Source organism: Pelodiscus sinensis, chromosome 4 (assembly GCF_052426305.1).
Source record: "Pelodiscus sinensis isolate ZL-2025 chromosome 4, ASM5242630v1, whole genome shotgun sequence".
NCBI classification, from domain to species: Eukaryota; Metazoa; Chordata; order Testudines; family Trionychidae; genus Pelodiscus; species Pelodiscus sinensis.
In genome coordinates this window covers 117,336,961-117,360,901 of record NC_143055.1, presented here as the reverse complement: position 1 = coordinate 117,360,901, position 23,941 = coordinate 117,336,961, and the positions used below count along the sequence as shown (strand labels likewise).

General features: G+C 45.0%; 1 protein-coding gene across 4 annotated transcripts in view; it reads left to right on the top strand.

The window, feature by feature from the left end:
* The window catches only part of LOC102450363 (melanopsin-like), a 102,020-nt gene that overhangs the window by 27,896 nt on the left and 50,183 nt on the right, over positions 1 to 23,941 (top strand). For 3 of the 4 annotated variants that reach the window (XM_075929614.2, XM_075929613.2, XM_089778073.1), the window contains exons 3-5: positions 56 to 189; positions 5,468 to 5,671; positions 19,328 to 19,499. In XM_075929614.2, the coding sequence (XP_075785729.1) occupies positions 56 to 189; positions 5,468 to 5,671; positions 19,328 to 19,499 (510 nt within the window). The remainder of the gene's footprint in view (positions 1 to 55; positions 190 to 5,467; positions 5,672 to 19,327; positions 19,500 to 23,941) is intronic. The other variant, XM_075929615.2, reaches the window with a different exon arrangement.

Sequence of the window (23,941 nt, the reverse complement as noted above, 5' to 3'; positions counted from 1 at the left end):
ATTTATTTATTTATTTATTTACTTATTTTATTTATTTATTTGCATTATTTTTAAGCAATAAGAAGCTGAGGACACCACCAAACTACTTTATAATGAATCTGGCTGTGAGTGACTTCCTGATGTCTGCTTCTCAGGCACCCATTTGCTTTATCAACAGCTTGCATAAAGAGTGGATACTTGGAGAAATAGGTACTTTTCAATGTTTCTTCTTATCTCCCTCTCCCCTACTGCATGGGAACATATCTTAATCATCAGGCAGCAACCCGAGGCACAATCTAGGGTCTTGGCATAATCAACTACTAGGATTGGCAGAAAGTCACTGAATCCCTACCCTCTTGTGTTTTATAGGTTTGGTTCCTTTCCCTTCCAGTTTTTTGAATGAAAGGAATCAAACTTCAGGCTTCAAGAGCAACACCATAGCGATCACATGATCAGTTAGCATGTGAGGCAAGTTAACCTCCTTGATGATGTGTAGAACAATTAATAGGTAGGATAATTTTGTTAAGCCATATATAAGCGGGTTTTTTTTCCTGATCTGACAGTGATTCATGTATTTATTTGTTCAGAAATGTATACTTGGTACCTAATGCTGGAGCCCTGGAAGCATTAAATCAGTAAAGAGAATCACAGAAGAAGAAAGCCAAATGATGGCCTTGACAGTTTCTCTCTTCTCCCCAAAACAAGGAAGAATGTGAGATCTAAACTGTAGTTTTTTTTTTTAAATATTACAAGCTCTGATTAAAGGCCTGATTCACAATTTTGTTACTTCTACTTTCAGGTTGGTGTAATTCCATTAATAGGAAAAGAAATAAATCAGCATAAACCCTGGAGTAGTACAGTGGTGAATCAGATTTTGAAACAACCTATTTAGTACCAGCAAAAGAAATATATTAGTTGGACTCTCAATATTGTTTGTCACTCCCACTTTCCTATTTTGGTATCGTTACAAATCCTCCTGCCATGCTTATACAAATCATTCCAATATCATAAATGGGACAGCAAAATACAGGACTATCATAAATGGGACAGTTTGCATGAGTGAGGCAAAAGAAGGGTTTAATTAATTGATTCCAAGCTCCTGACAACGGCATGATTTACTTTTGGTGTCAAATGTCATTTGAACTATGCCATGTCTCTAGCATACCATCATGTGTGACAACTCGGTGCTACATAAATCCCCAGGAAATTACAATTTGACACAGATTTCCAGGAAAAATTCTTCATATTGCAACTCTGTCAGTTATTGTCTATTAGCAGAATATACAAAAGAAAAATCCTTCTTCCTCCAAGTTAAAATTGTAACAATGTATATTTTGTACCATGTTTCTTAGGACCAGTGGCTATGTTTTCCGTATAGACTCTTAAATAAAAAATCCCTCTGCATTTTTTTATTCATATAAAAAAAGTTAGAGATCCGATGTGGGTGAAGTTTTATTAGACCATTGCAGTTGGTGAGAGAGACAAACTTTGAAGTGAGTTCTGGACTATGCTACCTTCAGTAAATCAATCTGACTTAAGCAACCTCAGTTATATGAGTAACATCACTAAAGTGGATATGATTAGATCCACTGCAGTGGCTACACTGTGCTGTATCCAAAGCTGTCCCATCCGTAGGATGGGTCATGGCAGGCCCCGTACTTTAAGGTCCCTGCAGCAACTGCCCCAATGATGCCCATATTGAGGCTAGCCTGTGGGGCCCAGGCTGAGGTATTACATGGTGGACTTAGGGCTGGTAGCAGGGATCATTCTCTTCCTCCCTCTATCCCCCACACTTGCCATGGCAGCAGAAGCAGTGGGAAGTGGAGTCACACAGCAGCCTGCTCTGCTCTACCATCTCCCAGCTGGGTTGCTTTGCTTCACCATGACAGTGGGAAACAGAGGAACCTTGCCCTTGTCTTCTCTGCTCCACTCCCCTGAGTGTCACAGGGCTCAAGTAAAGCAGAGTGACCCGGATGAGATATGGGTGGCAGAGTGGAGCCAGCTTCCCATGGCTCCTGCTGTTGTGGTGAGTACAGGAGGGTGTGATCCCTGCTGCCATCCCATGCCAGGCCCCCCAGTAATCCTCTGGGTCACGTCACTCAGGGTAAGGGGCTTCGGGGAAGCGGTGCAATGGGCGGGGAGAGGGAGGAGTGAGAAGAGGCAGGGTGGGGATGGAGTGTGGTAGGGTTTGGAGAAAAGGGAATGGCAGGGGCGGGGTGGGGGCAGGGCCTGGGGCAGAGAGGGTTGTGGCCCTGGACCTTGTATCTCTCATGAGGTGGCCCTAGCTGTATCAACTGAAGAGTGTCTCCCATTGTTGATGTCCCGTAGGCTTCTTAGGGAGTGGAGTACACACATCGATGGGAGAGTGCTCTCCCATCCATTTAGTGCATCTTCACCAGACCCCCTAAATCGACACTCACTGCATTGATTGCAGTAGTGCTGATCTGCTTGCAAGTGTAGACATACCCTTGCACAGAGCTCTTCTTTGGGTCTGGGAAAGGTACTAGACTAGTGTGTCAGCTAAATCCAGGATGGAATGAATTGTTAGCATGAGTAGTGAACGCATATTTCAAGGAACCATTAAAGGTGAATTTCCCATTGATCCCTCTCCAGTCAGCCAGGAAATGGAGTGAGGAAAGAATATTAGGTAGGAGGCATGGGATTAAGTGGGCAACAGTAAAGTTATGAATTTAAGTTCACCTTCAGAAGGTGCAGCGCGGATTTCCTTTGTGGCTTAGGACTGTGAACTCAGATCTGGAGCAATTGATTTGTGATAGGCTATTTTTGTCTTTTTATCATTTTTCTATGTAAATTCATTCAAGAGCGTAATGATTATCTCATTTCACCTACATAGTTGCGAATGGGGCATTCAGTGCATCATATGAAGTATTCCACATGTTGCGACATTCATGTGTTGGACCATGGATCTTGAAATGTGTGTCATGAGGGGTGATGATCACCATAGCAGCGGAGATCAAGGTTTTGCATCTTTTGTTCTGGGAAGGCCTGGTATCACTATAAGTTGGTATGTTCTGGTGTATGAGGAGCTTGCTTCTGATGAAAAATCAACAAGGTAATCCTGTGGCACTTTAAAGACTAAAGTGCCACAGGACTCTTCATTTTTGCAGATACAGACTAACATAGCTACCCCTCTGAGTTGCTTCAGATGGTAAGCATAGAGAGGTTGGGAGGAGGGGTGTTTGAAGGCCCGAAGATGGCATTCATCTTGAGTTTTTTTATAAGGCCCTCTAGTATGGGTTGTAATTGTTGACAAGACCACCTACGGTTTCCAGTGTGGGGTGGTATTTGGCAGTCAAAGGGGCTTCAGGACTTATTTCTGTATTCCACCAGGTTCTCTCTGGGTAGTCCTCCTCCCTTCCCTACCTCCCCCACCCCTAGACTGGAGAGGTGTTAACTGGCCATTCCACATTGAATAGTTCCTTGAAATAGGTGTTAACTATTTATACTAAACAATCTGTTCCATCTGGTATTTAGTATGAAGCAGTGACGCTTGGAGTGTGTTAACAGTAGAGCTGTCAAGCGATTAAAAAAATTAATTGCGATTAATCACACGATTAATCGCATGCATACCCCATTGAAATGCAGCGGCAGCATTTCAAAGGGGCAGCACCTCAGGAGCCCAGGATCAGCTGGAGTCCCAGCTGACCCTGGCTCCATGCCTCCGTGCCCCTTGGAAAGGCCACCCCGGCATTTCCAAGGGACAACACCACGGGAGCTCAGGATCAGCTGGATTCTCCAGCTGACCACGGCTCCGAGCCTCACTGCCCCTTGGAAACACCGGACTGGCCTTTAAAGGAGCAGCACGTTAGGAGCCGGGGATCAGCTGGAGTGCCCAGCTGATCCCCTGTTCTGCGTCATGCTGCCCCTTTGAAGTTCCACTCCAGCGCTTCAAAGGGGCAGTGCAACCTGGAGCCAGAGATCAGCTGGGCACTCCAGCTCATCCCCAGTTCAGTGTTGCACTGCCCCTTTGAAGTGCCGTTCCAGTGCTTCAAAGGGGCAGTGCGTTAGGACCTGGGATCAGATGGGGACTCCAGCTGATCCCTGTATCCTAATGTGTTGATTCTTTGAAGTGCCAGAGCGGCACTTCAAAGGGGCAGCCCAGCATTAATGCCTGGAATTAGTAAGTTTAAAAAATTAACCCGTGTTAATCACAGGCGTTAATGCAGATCAGTTGACAGCCCTAGTTATCAGTACAATTAAAAATGGGCTGGTCTATGCTGGCTGACTGGAGTTCCTGGATCTCCAGGTGAGGGGCTGTTTATCTGCAATGTAAAAGCTCAGGCTGGAGCCAGTCACTGCTCCCATCAAGACTGTCCCTATGATTCTGTCGGGCTTGGAACAAATCAGGCCCCTCCAGCTTGGGGACGTTGCTCTGCATCAATGGCTGAGTCAGGAGATGGGGCCAGCAGCCGGAACCCTGGGTGCGCAGGGCCAGCAACCTCCACACTCCTAGTTCTTGCACCTATGTCTTCCTGGAACTACTGTATCAGTAGGGTTGCCAGGTGTCCGGTTTTGAACTGGACAGTCCAGTATTTGAGCTTTCTGTTCAGGAAACAAATTGAGAAAATATAAATGAGAAAATATAAATGTCCGGTATTTTCTAAATACGATGTAATGTAGATTGTGATGCAATGTCAAGTGTGTCGGGTATTTTTGTTGAAACCATCTGGCAACCCTATGTGTCAGCCAATCACACTTGGCTGCGGGACCCCCTAAAGCACAGAGCCATTGCCCCGATTCGCTCTACCTAAGGTCTGACAGCCATGCAAGATTTGTGGGTGAGTCCCAAAAGTCAGGTTGTGGCCCTCGCCTGAAAATCTGCACCACAGTTAAAAAGTCCTGCCTCCTAAACACTGTGATCCTGAGTCAACTGGTGTGCAAGCCTTTTTGGGCTTTTAATTGCAGTGTAGACTTGTTGTAGGTTTCCCAGAGCTGAAGAAGAAACTCTGTGTACCTTCAAAACCTTGTGTCTCTCACCTACAGAAGTTGATCCAGTAAAATATATAACCTCACCCACTTTGTGTCTCTTATATCCTGTTACCAACATGGCTACAACAACACTGCATCAAATAATGTTGATTTTTTGACATATCCTTTTGTCTCTAGGAGATAAATGTCTGTGTCAGCCTAGTTAAGGTCGTTATATTGGGCAGCATTCCAGGAAAATGTAACTTCAATTGTATTGGATTTTCGTTGAGGCAGTTTTCCATTGATCCTCAGTCATAGCCTGCAATGGACGATGGGGCATTTTTCCTGCTTACTCTTTTATACTAATACTATATATTTGTTTTATTAAGCAAAAAATACTGCTGATGCAGGGAGGCTGTATAAATTCTTATGATGAGAGAAGTGTCTTGAGTCAAGAACAGTGTGACCACAAATGGGAAGTTCGTTGAATCAGGCTGTGAGAGACAGTTCTACATTTGTTTAGAAAACTAAAAATGTTATGCTCCACTTTTCTGTTTAGGTTGTGACCTGTATGCGTTTTGCGGGGCACTCTTTGGAATAACCTCAATGATGACTTTATTAGCTATTTCTGTTGATCGATACCTTGTGATCACTAAGCCTCTGCAATCCATGCGGTGGACTTCAAAGAAACGCACATCGCAGATCATTGCTATTGTCTGGCTATACTCGCTGGGATGGAGTGTGGCTCCGCTTCTTGGGTGGAGTATGTTTCCTCTTTTGTGTGTGTATTGCGTGTTTATGTAGCTAGTTCCTGGGGCAGAGGGGGGAGGGGAGTAAGGGAGGTTGCTATAGCGTAGCAAATCTGTGTCTATTGCAGTGCAGGTATTCTCTTTTTCCAGGTATACTCAAGCAGAACCAATCCTCCAATGGAATAATAGGCATATCTCAGCATTTGTCAAGTCAGGAAGGGTAGGTACTTTCTCTCTACAACAGTTGTTGTCAGCACACTCTTACTTTCTCAGACAGTGAGTTTTTATGTCAATATAGTAAGAGACAGGTTATTCCAAGTCTGCCTTCCCTTCTGAGCTAGCAAATAAAGGCATGACTAAAGTCTGGTATTTATCTGTGGTGAAGGTGAAACCTGGCAGCTGGCTATCTACATTAAATCAATAGCAACCTCAGTTATATGCACATGCAAAACTGGATGTGAAAAAAGGGAGGCCACATTTAGGCAAAGCTGAGAATTAATCCCTAATATTTTTCTTCCTTCTGTGCTGACCGTATATAAATAAATTGAAGTGGCTACCTTAGGCAGGGTAAAATGAGTGTTCCCACTTTTAAACAAAGATCACATTGAAAAATAGTATCTGTCTTCCTATTCTGTGAGAGAACTTTATCTTCATCCAGCCTGATCAATGATTACATTGTAAAAAAGAAAATATGTAAAGTCTTTGTAAATCCTAATCCAAAATCTACTGAAGACAGGGGGACTCTTTTGACTTTAATGATACTTGGATGAGGACCTTAATTTCCCCCTACCTCCTTGTCTTTGCTAATGAATCCATTCCCCGAGGAAATCAGTCTGGCTTCTAAATGTTTCCTTGGAAGTGTTTGACAATTCTAATCTTATTTATTGATGTGCTCTTAAGAAGAGGCAAATCAGCACAGTTGAGAACTGCAGTTCCATTCTGCACCATGATAGGGTCAGAGAATCTCTTCTTCACCTGCCTGAAGAAAGAAATTCCAGGGTTCACTCTGCTTGTGTGACAGCCAGCACACACAAAAGTGTGGGGCTGGACTATTAGATTCGAATAGCCAGTTCAATATTTTTTGAACAGTCTGCAAAATGTATTTTTACCTCCTTAAATTTTACTAGTACTGAATATTGTATTAGATGTTATGCAGAGGCATACCGACCGATCTATGGGAGAAGCGCTATGGTCACATCTTGTAGATAAGAACATAATAGCAGACCAATGGCCCATCTAACACAATCTTGTCTTCTGACAATGGCCAATGCCAGCTGTTTCAGAGGGAATAAGCAGAGCAGGCTAGCAGTCACAGGCTAGGGACACTCAGAGCATCTTGACTAATAGCTTTTGATTGACCTAGTGTCCATGGACTTATCTAATTCTTTTTTTGAACACTATAATTTTGCTCTTCACAACATTCCCTGACAACAGGTTCCACTGATTGACTGACTATGCATTGTGTGAGGAAGTTTTTTCCTTCTGTTTTAACCTGCTGCTTATTAAGAACTTGGGATCACCCTCTGAAATTCATTCAATTCATGAGTTTTATAAATGTCTCCGCTCATTAGTCACCTCTTTCCCAAGCTGAAAACTTAGATTTACATCTAAAATCCATCACTGTTTGCTTGCTTCCACTTACGTCATTTGAATTCAACTTTGAGCATATATAATTTTTTCTTCCTGTGCTTTTAGTTTCCTGTCTCTTAAAAAAGCCTGCTTTCTTCCTGATTCCCATTTTTCCCTTTATTCTCTTTTCCAAATGTTTTTCCCTCCTCATTTCTCTTTTTGCTGTCTTTTCTTCTTTCTCCACAGCCTGTCATAACCTTCTATTACTTCTGCAACTAAACTTCTCCAAGATACCTGCACTCAAACATTCACATGGCATGCCTACTTGTCCTCACACACATCCACAGATCCACCATTTGCCAAATATCCTCCCCGTCACACACATCTTCACTAGTTCTTAAGTCATGACTTCTTCCATCTGTTGGGTCAAACACAGATTTCTCTCTACCCTCAAGCTCTTATGCTGGGGCATTATGAGTACCAATCTCGCTTCCCATCCCCTGCTTGGCCTCCAGGGCATTTCCCCTTAACTTTTCTCAGGCAGCCTAGCAAAGAGTGATAGGAGGATGCCATTAAAGTGGGAGAAGAACACTCTTGTGGGTAAGACAGAGACCCTTGAGCCAGAGTTGATACGGATTTTATTTCTAGATTCTCAACTCCTGTCTGATCTTGTTCTGTCCCTTGACCTCACTGTCTCTTAATTTTCTTGTCTGTAAAAATGCAGTAGCATTTCCTGACTATTTCACAGGGCTGGCATTTATTAATAGTTGTTAAACACTCTAATATCCTCATATTAAACATGCTACCATGCAGGAAAACTATTTTTGAAGATAGCATTTTCCAAAAAAGACTATCAATTTGGGTGCTTGTTTTTTGGGGGGGTTGGGTGCCCAGTTTGAGTCCCCTTAAAGGATGTTTTTAGTGGCAGCTGCTCAACACTTCTGAAAACTGGGCCTCTTTAAAGCATCCAAAAAGTCAAGGCTTTCAATTATTGGTCACTTCTGAAAATGTCAGCCTTAAGTAACAATAATACTAGTTTGAGATCCTCAGATGAAATGTGCTACAGAAGACCAAAGTGCTATAGAGATTTTAAGATGTGATTAGCTCCTCTTTAAAATCTTGCTCTAAATCTAGATAGTTAGCACAAGTCAAATTTTTCATCTTAAACTTTTATTACATTGTCCTTTTGGCTGTAATCCTTCCGGGATTTTATCTCATGACCTTAAAGTGAGAGTCCACTGTGAAAAATAACCAAGCAAAAATTATACCTCCTTATGCAACAGAAATGTTCCCTAGGTCAGATCTTCCGTTGACGTAAATTGGTGGGGCTAATGTGATATAAACTGGTTGAAGGGCAGGCTTTTTGTGCGTATTCAGTCATATCTACTGACTTTTGTAATGGGAAATTGCACCTTACTGCTATGAGCCCTGTTAGCCCAGGTTGTATTAAAACAGTTGGATGGGATGGATTTCTGTTCATTTTTGTGCATCATTCACAGACATGTTTTATTAAATCCCATTTAGTTAAACTGTGCAATGGGGACTCTCAGACATAACAGAGGGTATAATTTAGCTAGCAGAAAATTTATTAATGGTGGCTTTGCACAAAAAAAGGAAAAACTGGCATTGAGTTTGCAGGGCTTTTACTTGAGGGCAGTGGTTTGCAGGAAATGGATTTTTACATGTAGGCAAAGCAACTTTATTATAGAAACTATTGAGAGAGCATGATTCATTTCAATGAAATATTAGAACTTCTGCCAAAGTTTCAGAAACAAAAACAACTCCCAACCCACATTTTACTCCGTTTTCTTAATTTTTCACTGACTATGCTTTCCATTTTTAGAACAGAGGTAATATTATCCTAAACTATTAATTTACTCTATTATCCTAAACTATTAATTTACTGTGAACCACAAGCATTTTAGCCTTCTTGCTCCATTCATCAGACTCTTATGAAGCCTGATTTAAACCATGATGTTCCTTTCACTGCAAGTGAAGTTGCAATATAACTGACAATAACATGGTTATTTTAATATTAACATAACTCTACCTCAAGCCATGTTTTGCTGTCCTGGTTTCCTATATTGATTTGTTTATTGACTGGTCCTGTTTTAGAAGAAATTGAGTGATCATTAGATATACCAGTAACCACATTTTTGTATCATTGCTTCAGTACAACTCTTCTGTTACTAGCATCTAAAACTGAAGTATTGTGAACATAAACTATGATATTTTTCCTGCAGTTGGACATTGAATTCAATTAGACTGCAAAAGCCTTCCACTTGTAATCGGAAGCTTTATAGCTAAGTACAGTATGTAGGTTTTCACTCAGAATAAAGCTTTAGCATTGATATTTGTGGCAATTAATTTTTGTAATAATAAGTAATGATCTACTTAATTGAAAGCTTTGGATATGTCAAGAAAATAATACATACAATTATTGCCTTTCATCGGGCTTGCAAATTTTACTCATTAGCCTTCTGTGGTAAAATTTTGCAAAGCCTTTAATCATGAGTGCCACTACAGGAACAAAAATTGGGTCCACATCCCATTTACACTAGGAGGTTTTGCACTGAAATTTACACTGGTGCCCAATTGTCAAGAAACTAATCCTTATCTATACGGAGTCCTGTGGCACTTAGAGACTAACAAAAAAATATATAGTGTAATGAGTTTTCGTGGGCAAAACCCTCTTCTTCAGATGAGATGCTCTTGAGTGGATCGTCTCATCTGAAGAAGTGGGTTTTGTTCACCAAAGCTCATGATACCATATATATTTTTAGTCTCTAAGGTGCCACAAGTACCTTACAGGTACAGGTACTCTTTGTTTGTAAAGTTACAGACTAACATGGCTATGCCTCTGAGACTTATCAGTGGGGTCTGTTAAGATGTGGAAGAATTTCACAGAGAAAGCTCCATCACCTGTGTCCTGTAAAATTAGACTCAGTAAAGCAAGTAAATTAGACTCAGTAAAGCACTGGTGGGGTAATTGCAGTGTGACCTGAGAGTTCTTTCCATCTCTAATTGCTAGTATATGAGTTTAAACAATATTGTGGCATCAGTAGAAGAAAATAAACCAGATTTGCAGTTGCCACAACTGCTGGTTTCCCAGAACACAGTTGTCCATAGTCCAGGCTACCTGCACCTTTGAACCAGCTTAGTTTTCCTGAGCAACTCCCCTTTAGTTTACAAGCCTGCGCCTTCACTTCCCAGAGTAGAGTTGGACAATTTTTCCCCCATCTCGGACTTGGAGTACAGCGCCTTGTGTTCCAATGGTGATTCCTTAGCAGACATGATTGGGAACCCTGTAGGTCTTCCTTTCAGGAGCTGTGACAAGTGTGCGAGTGACATATGCGATGGGTTGCTCACCGACACACAAGGCAGAGCAGAGTACATTAGGTGGATTACCCTGACAGGCTGCACCTTAGGGAGAGCTTGGGTTTGAGAGGCAGATGGATGGTGTAGCCCAGCTGAGAAGGAGCTTGCAGGTGTAGTGATAGAAGCAACTGCCTGTCAGAATTTGATACTTAGGGTGTACTGAGCAGTTAGAGCTGCTGTTGCTGATTCTCCTTCTGGCCCTTTACAAGCATTTAAAAGAGGTTCAGGGCAGATTACGGCAGGGGGATGAGCAGGGGGATGAAATTAATTGGCTGTGGGCGGGTCAAGTAATTTTAGGGTGAGGAAGAAGAGGGACTGGAGAGGAAAAATCAGGTGGGAGAGTGGAACAAGCTGGGGTTTGGCGCAGGTGAAGATGCCATTCCCAGAGGAGTTAATCCAGCTCTGTGGGGAAGCCCTGGCAAAAATCAAGAAGACACTTGATCACAGAGAACAAGTCTTTTACCAATACAATCTCTAAAGCAAATGGAGCTGGATCTCACTGGGTTAAATGTGTCCAAGGTCAAACCTCAATGCATCCCATATGTACAAACATTCCATAAGGGATGGGCAGCATGGCTAAAATTATGGTATATTGACAAATCCATAAGAAAAAGAACCCCAAGAGCTGTATTGGAAACTGTTTAGGGTGGAACTGGAGTAGGAGTTAGAGTACTGGATACTGCTAACAGAGAGGTATTGGCAAACAAACTAAGTTTTGTTACAGCTGAAATACAGTAGTTGGGAAAGCCTATCAGTGAATCCGTATCAGAATTAGCAATGGGACAGCAGTTATTTTGTAGAATATTGACAGCATGGCAACAGCAGGGGGGAAAGGATTTGTGACTATTAGCAGGAACTGTGGGCTCAGTACAAGAAAATGTGTCTCTAGCATTAGCCTGTACACAAACCCAGGAAATAAGTCAGCAATTGATCATTCAAATAATCCAGGAAGGTATGCAAGGACATTTGCTTTTGGAAATAAGAAAACTGTTGAGGGAAAATGTTACAGAAGAGGAGAGAAAATTAATGGCATGGTGGAAATTAGTGAGTGCTTTCGCACCAACTTTAGATGCCAAAAATGATGTGAAGGACAAGTTTTACACCCAAATGGACCTATTCTTGAAAGACATTCCCAAAGAAGACATGATTATTCTTCTGGGACGTTTCACTGCCAGGGTCGGAAGAGATGTAGACCTCTGGCAGACCACCACTGGAAAAGAAGGAGTTGGCAGTAGCAACTCCAATGTAGTACTCCTCCTTACAAAATGCACGGAACACTAGCTTATCACAAATACCCTCTTCCACCAGAAGAATAAATGTAAGACCTCATGGCAACATCCTCGATCGAAGCACTGACTCCTTATAGATTGTGTCATTGTCCGCTCTCGGGATCAGCACACTGTCCTTCTCACGCGTGCAGTGACTAGCAGTGATGCCTGCTGAACTGATCACCACCTCATCCAATCCACGATGGCAAGTAGGATTGTCACCAAAAGGAGAACTCAGAAAAAACGGATTCAATGAAAGATCAACGTACAAGACTTGAAGGACCCCACCAGAGGAAGTCACTTCCAGATAGCGCTCCAAAGCAAGCTGCCAACAGTACACCCTAAAGATGTGAAAGAATACTGGTGTCAACTGAAAAATGCCATACGTGGAGCTCGTGGAGGAACCATTGGCCACCAGTCCAGGTAGCATTAGAACTGGTTTGATGAGAATGATGTGGAAATTGAACGACTGATTGAGGTAAAAAAGAAAGCCTTCAGGGCCTGGCAACACGACATCAACTGCACAACAAATAGAGAAGCACATGCCAAGGCCAAGGCAGAAGTCTAACACAAAACAAGGACTGAGAGAGCGAGAGAGAGAGAGAGGAAATTGGTACATTTTACCCTAAACAAAGATCAGATGGTTCTACAAGCATATGTAGTAGCTGTGCACCCTATCCCATAGATGGAGAACGGGGACCTTTTTGGGTTGGGGGCCTCTTACCCACACAAAAAAATCAGTCAAGGGGCACCCACAAGTGAAAAGCACAAAAAACCTCACTGATATGGCCCCTGACTGAGAAGGAGAAAGACACTCCCCACATTCCTCTCACACACCAGAGCCTACGGGGGCTCCAGCTCCGTGGTGTGTCAGCGGGGGGCTGGAGCACCAGCGCAAGCTCCCCAGTGCTGGAGGGGGAGGGCTGAGCCTCGGGAGCCAGATCCAGATGAGCTGGGGGGATGCATCCAACCCCCCAGACCTGAGGCTCCCCACCCCTGCCCTAGCCTATCTATCAAGGGGTACCTAAGGAAATCCAGCTAACAATAAATTTAACTATGTATTCCACTGATCATCATTCATAGGCATATAAAGAAAACCAACAATGGGAGAAACCACTGAAATATTTCAGTGTGGCCCATGAAAATGTGGGATATGTGTCTGAGGATCAAAATTTACAAGAAAGGGATGAATGTTTCTATGTAAAAGGCAAAGGAAGCCAAAGATGTATGTTTGATATATCAGGCCCATATGTGGTGGGGTGTGGGTGTGAAGGGTGTGAACGCACCCTCTATAGTCCCCCAAGTAAATGTGCTCCGGCTGGCCAGGGAAGGCAGGAGTAATGCGCTGACCAAGCCTCCCTCCCCCATGCTCTGGCTGCATGGGGGAACACGGGGGCTGATTTTTCCCCTTTCCCCAGGAGTGAGGCTGGGGCTGAGCCTTGCTCTTGGTGGAGGTGGGGGGGGGGGGGGGGGGAATCAGCCCCAGCCTTTCTCTGGCCAGCCAGAGCATGCTTACTTGGGGGACCAAAGGGAAAGGGTATGTGTTCACACCTTTGCAGTCCATATTTACAAAAAAAGCACACCCCCTACAGAAATTCCTGCATATGGGCCTGAAAGAAGTGTGTTTGGGGATTACAGTTACAAAGCTGAGTCATCTGTAGCTCCTCCTGAGAGGAGGGAGTGTGGGCTGGAAAACTTAGAGAGAGGGGAGCCAGAAAATGTAGGAAGGAGTCCAGGGAAAAAGCAACAAGGTCTGAGAGAAGGCAGAATGCAGTTGGCTAACCACAGAGTCCCCGTTCTGGAACCTGGTGTAGTAGGTGGGCTCAGGTTCCCCTACCGGGCACTGGGAGAAGTGGTGCAGACTGGACAGGGGAGTGGGTGATAGTCTTGTCATCAGACTTTAAACCCCCAGAAGGGGAGGATTATAAGGGTGTGTCTAAACTACATGGCTCCATTGACGGAGCCAGGTAGATTAGGCAGGCATGCAAATGGAAATGAGACTTATCAGTGGGGTCTGTTAAGATGTGGCCATGTTAGTCGTAAAACGAGGCTTACAGGATCTGCCAACAAAGGGTTCTGGGGTCGGCAGATCCCCATCTAGACTGCCGCGCTGTGCCGACAATCAGCTGATCGGCACAACGCTGTGGCCATTTTGATTTAAATGAAGGCCACTTCATTTCCCTTTTTCAAGTAAACTAATCTACATGGTTCTGTCGATGGAGCCATGTACTTTAGACGTACCCTTTCTGTCTGGGAGTGCCAAGCCATGAAGACAGAGCATTAGGCCTGGCCTTTGGGCAAGGCGAGTGAAGTGGTTCACCTTGGGCCTTGCGCATTTAGGGCTCCATGCATTCAGCTCAGTGTGCTGCCTTGGGCCCCGCACACTCTTTGGCCTGGCCTGCAGAGCACCCTGAGTTGAATGGGACAGGGGCAGCAGTGTGCATAGACAAGCAACAGAAGGAGCTGTCGCTCCTGGAAGGAGCAAATCCCAGAGCAGCCAGGAATAGGCACCCTACCGGAAAGGGGACACTCTGAGAACCTAAAACAGCCTTTCCAAAACATAGTTTAATCTCAGCAGAGGAAACAAAGCATAATGAGTGCAAAGCCTTGTTTAAATTTAAGAAACAATATACATACATAACTGCCTTACGTAAATTTTGCGTATACAAGTATTGTTGTAGCTGTGTCCCTCTCAGGATACTAGAGAGACCAGGCGGGATGAGGTAACATCTTTTATTAGCCAACTTTTCTTGAGAGACCAGCTTTTGAATTTACAGTGTAATTCTTCAGGTCTGGGAAACTTAATCAGAAGGTCACAGCTAAATATATGGAACTTAAATCATGGGACTATTCAAAATAAAGTGGCCAGTTAACATGCCTCTGGTCATAGGAAGAAAAAGAAAAGTGTGGGGAGGATCACTATTAATGAATTCATTATGATTAATTAATTATTTAAGCCATAATCTAGTGTCTCAATTCAGCCCCTAATTTTTAGCCTCTAGCGAAGCTGTTATTTCTAAGCTCCCAGGCTTGTCTTTTGAAAATGTTGTGCAGGATTCCTTTGAGGGTGAGGAGAGACAGCTCCGGTGTGGAGTGATTGTTCTGTGACAAGTGTTCACCCACAGGTGATATGGTGTATTTGTCTTTTATCATTTTCCTGTGAGAGTTCATCCAAGAGCATAGTGATGTCTGGTTTCACCTACTGGGACCTAGTGCTCCGGTGTCTGGTACTGGGGTTCAGTCTGTTCCCTGCATTTACTGTCTGTGTCTTCGCCTCTCTTTTCTAGAGACTGCATCCCTTTATTCATCCCCAACCTTTGTTGGCTTGGTCTGCACTACAGTGTTACATTGACATGAGCTGCCTTATGTCAACTTATCTCTCTAAGGATCTACACTAAAATGTAGCTCCCAGAAATGTAACTTGCCCTACACCAACTTAACTCCACTTCCATGAGATGTGTAGCACTTAAGTCAATGAAGGAAGGTTGCCGCAATGTGTAGATGCTGTGTTGCTTATGTCAACTGTTACTGCTTTTGAGAAACAATCTCACAATGCTCCTTTTGGTGGTTTAAATCAGTGCAAATGTTCCTGGTGACTTGAGGATGTGCAAAGAATGTTATGTGGACATAAAGCTGATTCAATTTCTACAATTAGTGTGTGTCAATGTAACCTAGGTCAACTCAATTTTGTAGTGTAGACTTGTCACTTGTCTTCCTGTGTCTCTTGACCCTGGTTAAACTGGTTTATGTGGCCCAGTAGATGGGTTTAAGGATAAACTTCAAAGCAAGTGGTTCTCTGCACGGCTTTATAAGAAATATTGGTAAATGGGTGCCTGTCGGAAGTGTTTGACCATTTTTCTGCTTGTATGTAGGTGAACTGATGTCTGATTTACCTCCTTGAAATCATATAGCAAACAGTGCACTAAAAACTAGACACATAACGTTAAAATATTACAGGTATCCTATCCATTCTTCACAGCTGTGACTGTGTTTTTGTTAGACTGTGCATTATATCAATATATTGTTCCTCACTATACCAGAATATAGATAGGAATACACTGGTATGCTAGTGATCTTTCTCTAAAAACTTTTTAAAGGAGTGCAGCTAATGTTATTCACTGTTTTTCAGCTTTCCTGAGTGAGGATACAGAAGTGGGTAATAAATGATATTTTTCCTTTTTGTTGTTGGTAGTGAAAGTTAGGGGGAAGGGACAGCTTAAAAGCAAAAACAGTACAGTTTTATCCTGATGGGGAGAATGCACAAATCTCTGTTAGCATAAGAAGATCACTAGCATGCCAATACTAATTGAATTACTTTCATGTAGTGAAGAGCATTTGCTGATGCTAAGAGGGTTAGACAATGAAGAAGTCTCATTTAAGATGCAGTGGGGGGAAGGCTTAAAGAAAAATTACATTGAGCATCTTCAAACTATTTTCCTTTGTTTTAATTGACTTTCTAATTAGTACCTCTGCTTATATCCATTCCAAAGCTTGAACTCGCTCTCTAATCACCAGGGACTCGTCTACACTGGCCCCTTTTCCGGCAGGGGCATGTAAATTTCATGAGTCGTAGTAGGGAAATGCGCGGGGGATTTAAATATCCCCCGCGGCATTTAAATAAAAATGTCCGCCGCTTTTTTCCGGCTTTTAAAAAAGCCGGAAAAGAGCGTCTACACTGGCCCCGATCCTCCGGAAAAAGCGCCCTTTTCCGGAGGCTCAAAGTAGGAATAAGAGCCTCCGGAAAAGGGCGCTTTTTCCGGAGGATCGGGGCCAGTGTAGACGCTCTTTTCCGGCTTTTTTAAAAGCCGGAAAAAAGCGGCGGACATTTTTATTTAAATGCCGCGGGGGATATTTAAATCCCCCGCGCATTTCCCTACTACGACTCATGAAATTTACATGCCCCTTCCGGAAAAGGGGCCAGTGTAGACGTAGCCCAGGGCTCTGGCTTTTGGTATTCAGCACTCTATCTTCTATTTACAGCTCATAATCAAGAGAAGGAGTTTGCAGTAAAAACATATCCTCAGTGAAACTAGTCAGCTTGCATGATCAACAACTAAGCCCCTGACTGTACCAATGAATCTATATGGGCACATACTGCTCCAGAACAGAGTCTCATGTGGGTATAAGAACCTACCTATGCAGAGTCCAGGCCTTCCACTCAACTAAAGTGAAAGTTCTGCGTGACTGGAAGGGATGGTTAGGAAATGCTTCTGCAGTCTTAACTATAGCAGCCACTGCTTCTACCGCTCTACTACACATGTATATAGACCCGAAATTAATACGCTGTCCTGGGTCAAATATTTACCATTTCAGTGGTGCAAAGTACAGTTGCAATCATCTCTAGCAAGCTGCAGAGGATTGCCCAGGTACAAGGAAATTCTCAGCTGTTGGAAAACTTTGTGCCACTCTCTTCCTACTCCGTTCTCAGCATAGGCATGTGTCAGATGTGGGGAGCAGGAGAAAGCGCACACACTGAATTGCCCCAAATCCTAAATTAGTGCCCTTCTAGTTTGCCACATCCTCATGCATTCTCTATGCACATGTTGCAGGAAAGTTATTTTAGACTTGTTTCAGGGGATTTGAACATTTTATTGGGATTAGTTTTGGCATCTGTCTTGCATAAATGAGTCCTGTTTTAACCATCACATGCCTGTCCCATACACAGCCTCTTCCGCCTGCCTTTCCGCAAAGAGATATTTGTGGTAGAACTCAGGGAATCTCTGCTACTCCGCTGCCCCTCCACACGCCACCCACACGTTTTTAGGTCATACCAATTTATAAAGTTGGGGTAGGGAAAGTAGCTTCTAGGACAAGATGTATCAAATTTGCACAGGTAACATTATGAGCCCCTTTAAATGAGACTTTCTCCAACGTAATCACATAAAAGCTTCAATTACATTGGCTTTAGCAGCTGTGCCATTAGCACATGTCTGTTGTTAAAGATTCTTAAATGTATCTCCTGAAAATGACCTTCTTGTAAGTAATTGAGAGATGGGGGGAACAGTTGGATAGATCTTAGATAGATCTGTGATGGGCCATTGGTGTTCTATGTGCAGCCCACAAAACATTTTGTTTTCTGTTGCATACATACAGAGTTGCCAGATTCTATTGGTTTCCATCCACATATTGGTTTTTTTCCTACCTATATTACTATAGTGACACCCCTCCCAAAGCAAGGGTGTGTTAAGTGAGGTGCATGCTGATTGCACACAAGATTGACTGTGAGAGCCATGTGCTCCCTTTTCATCTCATCAGAGTGCTGCTATGGTTCAACAGTTATAGTTGGCACACCCGCAAATTCTATGTATGCAAGCATAGTCCGCAAAACTACCCTATCCTGGGAGACTATATTGGTTACAAATAGTCTGTTAGCATTTTATAGACTAACAAAACATGTAGATGGTATCATAAGTTTTAGTGGGCACAACCCACTTCTTCAGATGACTGGAGTGTTGGATGTCTAGGACCAAAATAAATAAGGGAGATGGGAGGAGGGTGGAAGAAGGGAAAATTGGGAGCGAGGGGGGCTAGTCTTTAGGTGCTTATAGACTCGGTTTTCCCTTGATATATTTTTTACCCACTGCCTTTTCTTGTTCCCTCTTCCCCCAATTTTCCCTTCTTCTACCCCCCTCCCATATCCCGTATTTATTTTGGTTCTAGACATACATATTTTGGTTCTCCGGTCATCTGAAGAAGTGGGCTGTGCCCACGAAAGCTCATGATACCATCTCCATGTTTTGTTAGTCTATAAAGTGCTACCAGATCATTTGTTGTTTTTTCAGTTTACCTGTACAGACTAACTCAGCTACCCCCTGAAGCTTCTATATTGGTTACGACAGTCTTGCGTAGGTTGCTTATCACTAGGATAGAGTGTCTCTCCCATGGACAGTGTTCAGCATGCCATGATGTATCACTTGGAGTGCTTTGAAAGGCTGCTCATGGAAGACTGACAGTTTTCTTATTGTCTGTGCATGATACATTTTTTTTAATGAGTTCAGCCTAGGTGGGAAACAGGATGCATGCCAACTTTGTATCAGTGCTCTTCGTATTGCATATTCTAGATAGGTCTTGTACAGTACATCCGTTAAGTGATTATGCAACATAAGATGGCCAGTGATGGGCATATGTATGTTATCACCAGGGCTCAACAAACTGCTGTTTCTACTCGCCCGTGGTGAGTAGATTTCAGCCAGTTGCTCTGTGCGCCCCAGTCACCGGTGCTGCGTGCATGCGCAGTACCAGTCTGGCATATGCACGGTACGGGGCTAGTGAGTAGCTCTCGCCACAGTTTGTCGAGACCTGGTTATCACCATTTGCTTGTTAACTGTCCTTGTTAACTTAACCCTTGACTAATGACTGTACAAACTGTGTGTATATATGTGTGTGTATGTATGTATAAATATTTTTTAATGAGTTCAGCCTAGTAAATATGTATTTACTTTTCATGTTTCTTAGGTTCCTATGTGCCAGAAGGATTGATGATATCTTGTACATGGGACTATGTAACCTATTCCCCAGCAAACAGAAGTTACACCATGATGTTGTGTTGCTGTGTGTTTTTCATTCCCCTGGTTATAATATTCCATTGCTATTTATTCATGTTTCTGGCCATAAGAAGTACTGGCAGGTAAGCAGGGTATCAAGAGTAGTTAAATCTCTTACCTTCTTGCTGTAAAGCATACTCTCAAAGCTTCTGGCTGAATTCAAGCTAGGCTATAGGTCTATTAATGGTGCTGCTGACATTGAAACTGTATTTTCCTTTGTTCTACAGAATCACAATACAGAGAACTCCCTGCTTACATGCTCCAAATAGGCAGTTAGGTTAGATAAATAGGAGCAGAAATGCTGTGTTCTTATATTCAGCTATTTTTATTTTCTTCACTGCTTGGGTTCATCATCTAAGCCCCCAGGAGATCGTGACAATGAATAAACCTGTTTATACACCAAAATGGACATCTCTTTATTTTGGTGCACTCCACAGACATTGAAGTCCTTGTGCCTCAAGAGTCTAATTTATTATAGACATTCCAGAGATCACAGCTTTTACAGCTGAGCTCAGGAAGATGAGACTGGTAGTGATGCACACACATTCCTATTCATGTATACATTAGACCAAATGTCATTCAAAAATACAGGCAGACACAGACAGTTTTGTACATGATTCGGCCTTTTCTTGTAAATAAAAAAATTGGCATTATCAGAGATCAAACAGGGAACTCTCTCTATTGTTTTTTCTCTCAATATGTACACGTCACTCATTCAGAGTCAACCCAAATCCCATTTTAAGTCAAGGAGGGTATGTCTACACTACAAAGTTAGTTCGAACTAACGGACGTTAGTTCGAACTAACTTTAATAGGTGCTACACTAGTGCTCCGCTAGTTCGAATTTGAATCGAACTAGCGGAGCGCTTAGTTCGAACTAGGTAAACCTCATTTTACGAGGACTAACGCCTAGTTCGAACTAGCTAGTTCGAACTAAGGGCTGTGTAGCCCTTTAGTTCGAACTAGTGGGAGGCTAGCCCTCCCCAGGTTTCCCTGGTGGCCACTCTGGCCAACACCAGGGAAACTCTATGCCCCCCTCCCGGCCCCGGACCCCTTAAAGGGGCACGGGCTGGCTACGGTGCCCGTGCCAGGTGCAAGCCTGCCAGCACCCAGCTAGCAGACCCTGCACCTGGCACGGCACAGAGCCACCCACCCGATGCCCCCCAGCCCACCCCCTCTTGCCGGGACCAGGCTGGCGGCTCCCGGGAGCTTGCCCTGGACCGCAAGAGGCGGGCACCTTCCTGGGCTACTGCGGACATCGTGGACCTCGTCCACGATCTCCGCACTAGGCACAGGAAAGTGGCCGTCTAGGGCAGGAGAGCTGCCAGCCTGGCCACCCAGGACCAGGTGTGCATGAAAATCAAGGGGGTCCACTGAGACCCCCGACACTGAGCCCTGAGCTTACAATGGCCGTACTGGGTCAGACCAAAGGTCCATCTAGCCCAGTAGCCTGTCTGCCAACAGCGGCCAACCCTAGGGACCCTGGAGGGGATGGACCGAAGACAATGACCAAGCCATTTGTCTCGTGCCATCCCTCTCCAGCCTTCCACAAACTTTGGGCAGGGACACCACTCCTACCCTCTGGCTAATAGGACTCCATGGACCCAACCTCCATGACTTGATCTCACTTCCCTTTAAACTCTGTTCTAGTTGTAGCCTTCACAGCCTCCTGCAGCAAGGAGTTCCACAGGTTAACTATTTGCTTTGTCAAGAAGAACAACTTTCTCTTACTAGTTTCAAGCCTGCTACCCATTCCTTTCCTTTGGTGTCCTCTAGTCCTTCTTTATGGGAACTCAGGAAGAACTTTTCTGAATGCACCCTCTCCACCCAACCCCTGCTTTTAGAGACCTCTATCCTGTCCCCCCTCCGTCTCCTCTTTTCTAAGCTGAACAGTCCCAGTCTCTGTAGCCTTTCTTCATCTGGGACCTGTTCCCAACCCCTGATCATGTTAGTTGCCCTCCCCTCTCCCAGCCTTTCTCTTCCCCTCTCCCACCTCCTTTTCCCAGTCTCCCCCAGTTTTTTTCAATAAAGACAGAGTCAATGTTGGAAGAAACGTTATCTTTATTTTGTACATCAATAAGAAGGGGGGCTAGGGAAGGGTAAGTGGAAGGAGGTGAGGGAGGAATGGGGTACGAGCCCCCGATGGGGAGGACTGGGCTGGCTCTGCGGGCTTCTGGGGGTGGAAGCTCTCCTGCAGCCCCCCAATTACTCCCTCTCCCCAGATGGCAGCCTGCGGCAAGTGCAGCCGGGCTGATGGCCGAGTGGTGTGATGTGCCCAGTGTGGGCACTCAGGGCACTCCAAGCCAGAACTTCTTTGCAAGCGGGGCACCCCTTAGAACTGTGTGTCCGGGGTGGGGGTCGGGACCCTTTAAGCGCAGCCCTCGGCTAGCCTGAGACAGTATCTCCATGCTCTAAGTCCTCCTTTTATGCCCTGCCGGCACTGCTTCCGGCCATCATTAAGCCCTGTTCAGAGTCCACTCAATGTGGACTTACTAGTTCGAACTAGCAAAACGCTAGTTCGAACTAGTTTTTAGTTCTAGATGCGTTAGTTCGAACTAGCTTAGTTCGAATTAACTAATTCGAACTAAGTTAGTTCGAACTAGCGCTGTAGTGTAGACATACCCTAAGAGTCTTTCCACTGACCTGAATGGGATCAAGTCCTGTTGCCCTGTTTCAGCAAAGTAACTAATCATATGCCTAACTTGAAACACATGTTTAACCCCCATTGACAACAGTGTGACTTAAGCACATGGTTAAGAAGCTTTGATGAATAGAGATGAACTTACATGTGTGCTCACAGTTCAGCACATGCTTACATGCTTTTCCGAATGGGGCTAGTGACTGCTCTCTGCAATTGCAAATTTGATACCTAGGATGGTAACTTCGTCCTTAAAGCAATATCACCAGAAATGAGTATGGCTGTTGCAAGAACTGAATATATATTCAATTTGCTGCCAAAGTGTTTTTCTATAGACCTCTTTCATAGTGTCTATTTGTATATTATCATTTTATGGAAGCAGCTGATTGATACAATGCTCTGATTTGCAAAAGCAGTCTTCATTTTTAAGTAAATTTGCACTAAAAATGTTAAATCTTGTCAAACCAGTTTACTATAAATTGCAGCATATTACTTGATTTTTGTTGGCATAAAAAATGATGCTGGCATCTGAAGGATTCCCATACAATAGCTGTGAGACTTTCTCCAGTCTTGTGTAAATGATTCTGTCAGAATACAGGCAGTCCCCGACTTACGCGGATCCGACTTATGTCGGATCCGCAGTTACAAACGGGGTTGCCCCAGAGTACACAGACTGCGGGACCTCGCGGTCCTGCCGCTCGTGTACTCTGGGGCTTTCTCTGCGTCTCCCTGGTCTGCAGACCAGGAAGACGCAGAGCAAAGCCGCGGAGGGGCTCGGGCAGCGGGGCAGCCCAGGCACGCCTGGGCTGCCCCGCTGCCCTCCCCCCTCCCCCCCCCCGTGGCTTTGTAAAGCTGCGAGGAAGCCGGCAGCGGGGCAGCCCAGGCGCGCCTGGGTTGCCTCGCTGCCCGAGCACCCCCGCACGGCTTTGCAAAGCTGCGGGGGGGCTCGGGCAGCCCAGGCACGCCTGGGCTGCTCCGCTGCCGGCTTCCCCGAGGCTTTGCAAAGCCGAGGGGGGGGCTCAGGCAGCGGGGCACCCCAGGCGCGCCTGGGCTGCTCTGCTGCTGGCTTCCCCGAGGCTTTGCAAAGCCGCGGGGGAAGCCGGCAGCGGGACAGCCCAGACGCCCCGCCGCTGTCCCGCTGCCGGCGTCCTCAGAGGCTTTACTCCCCGTCTCCCTGGTCTGCTGGTCTCCAGCAGACCAGGGAGACTGGGAGCAAAGCCGCGGAGGACCCAGGCAGCAGGACTGCGGTGCGTCTCGGTCCGCCGCCCGTGCCTTCCTGGTCTGCTGGGGGGGGGGGGGGGGCGCAGCTAGTACGCCCCTCCCCCCCCAGCAGACTAGGCTTTTCTCCGGACGCCTGTGGCAGAGCAGCTGGGGTGCTGCCGGTTGGTCCCGCAGCGCCGCTCTGGGCGCTACTGGTCCAACCCAGCAGCACCCCAGCTGCTCTGGTCCTCATTCAGCCGCTGCTGGTCAGTTTCAGCAGCGGCTGAATCAGGACGCCTAGGGCAGAGCAGATGGGGTGCTGCTGGGTTTGTCCAGTAGTGCCGAGGAGCGACGCTACTGGAGCAACCCAGCAGCACCCCAGCTGCTCTGCCCCAGGCGTCCTGATTTAGCCGCTGCTGAAACTGACCAGCGCTGACTACAGGAAGCCCGAGGCAGAGTTGCTCTGCCCCGGGCTTCCTGGAATCAGCTGCTGATCAGTTTCAGCAGCAGCTGACTTGGGGACGCTTGGAGTTCTTAAGTTGATTCTGTATGTAAGTCAGAAATGGCGGTCAGTTTCAGCAGCGGCTGAATCTGGACGCCAGTTCCGACTTACATACAGATTCAAGTTAAGAACAAACCTACAGTCCCTATCTTGTACGTAACCCGGGGACTGCCTGTATCTGCAGCT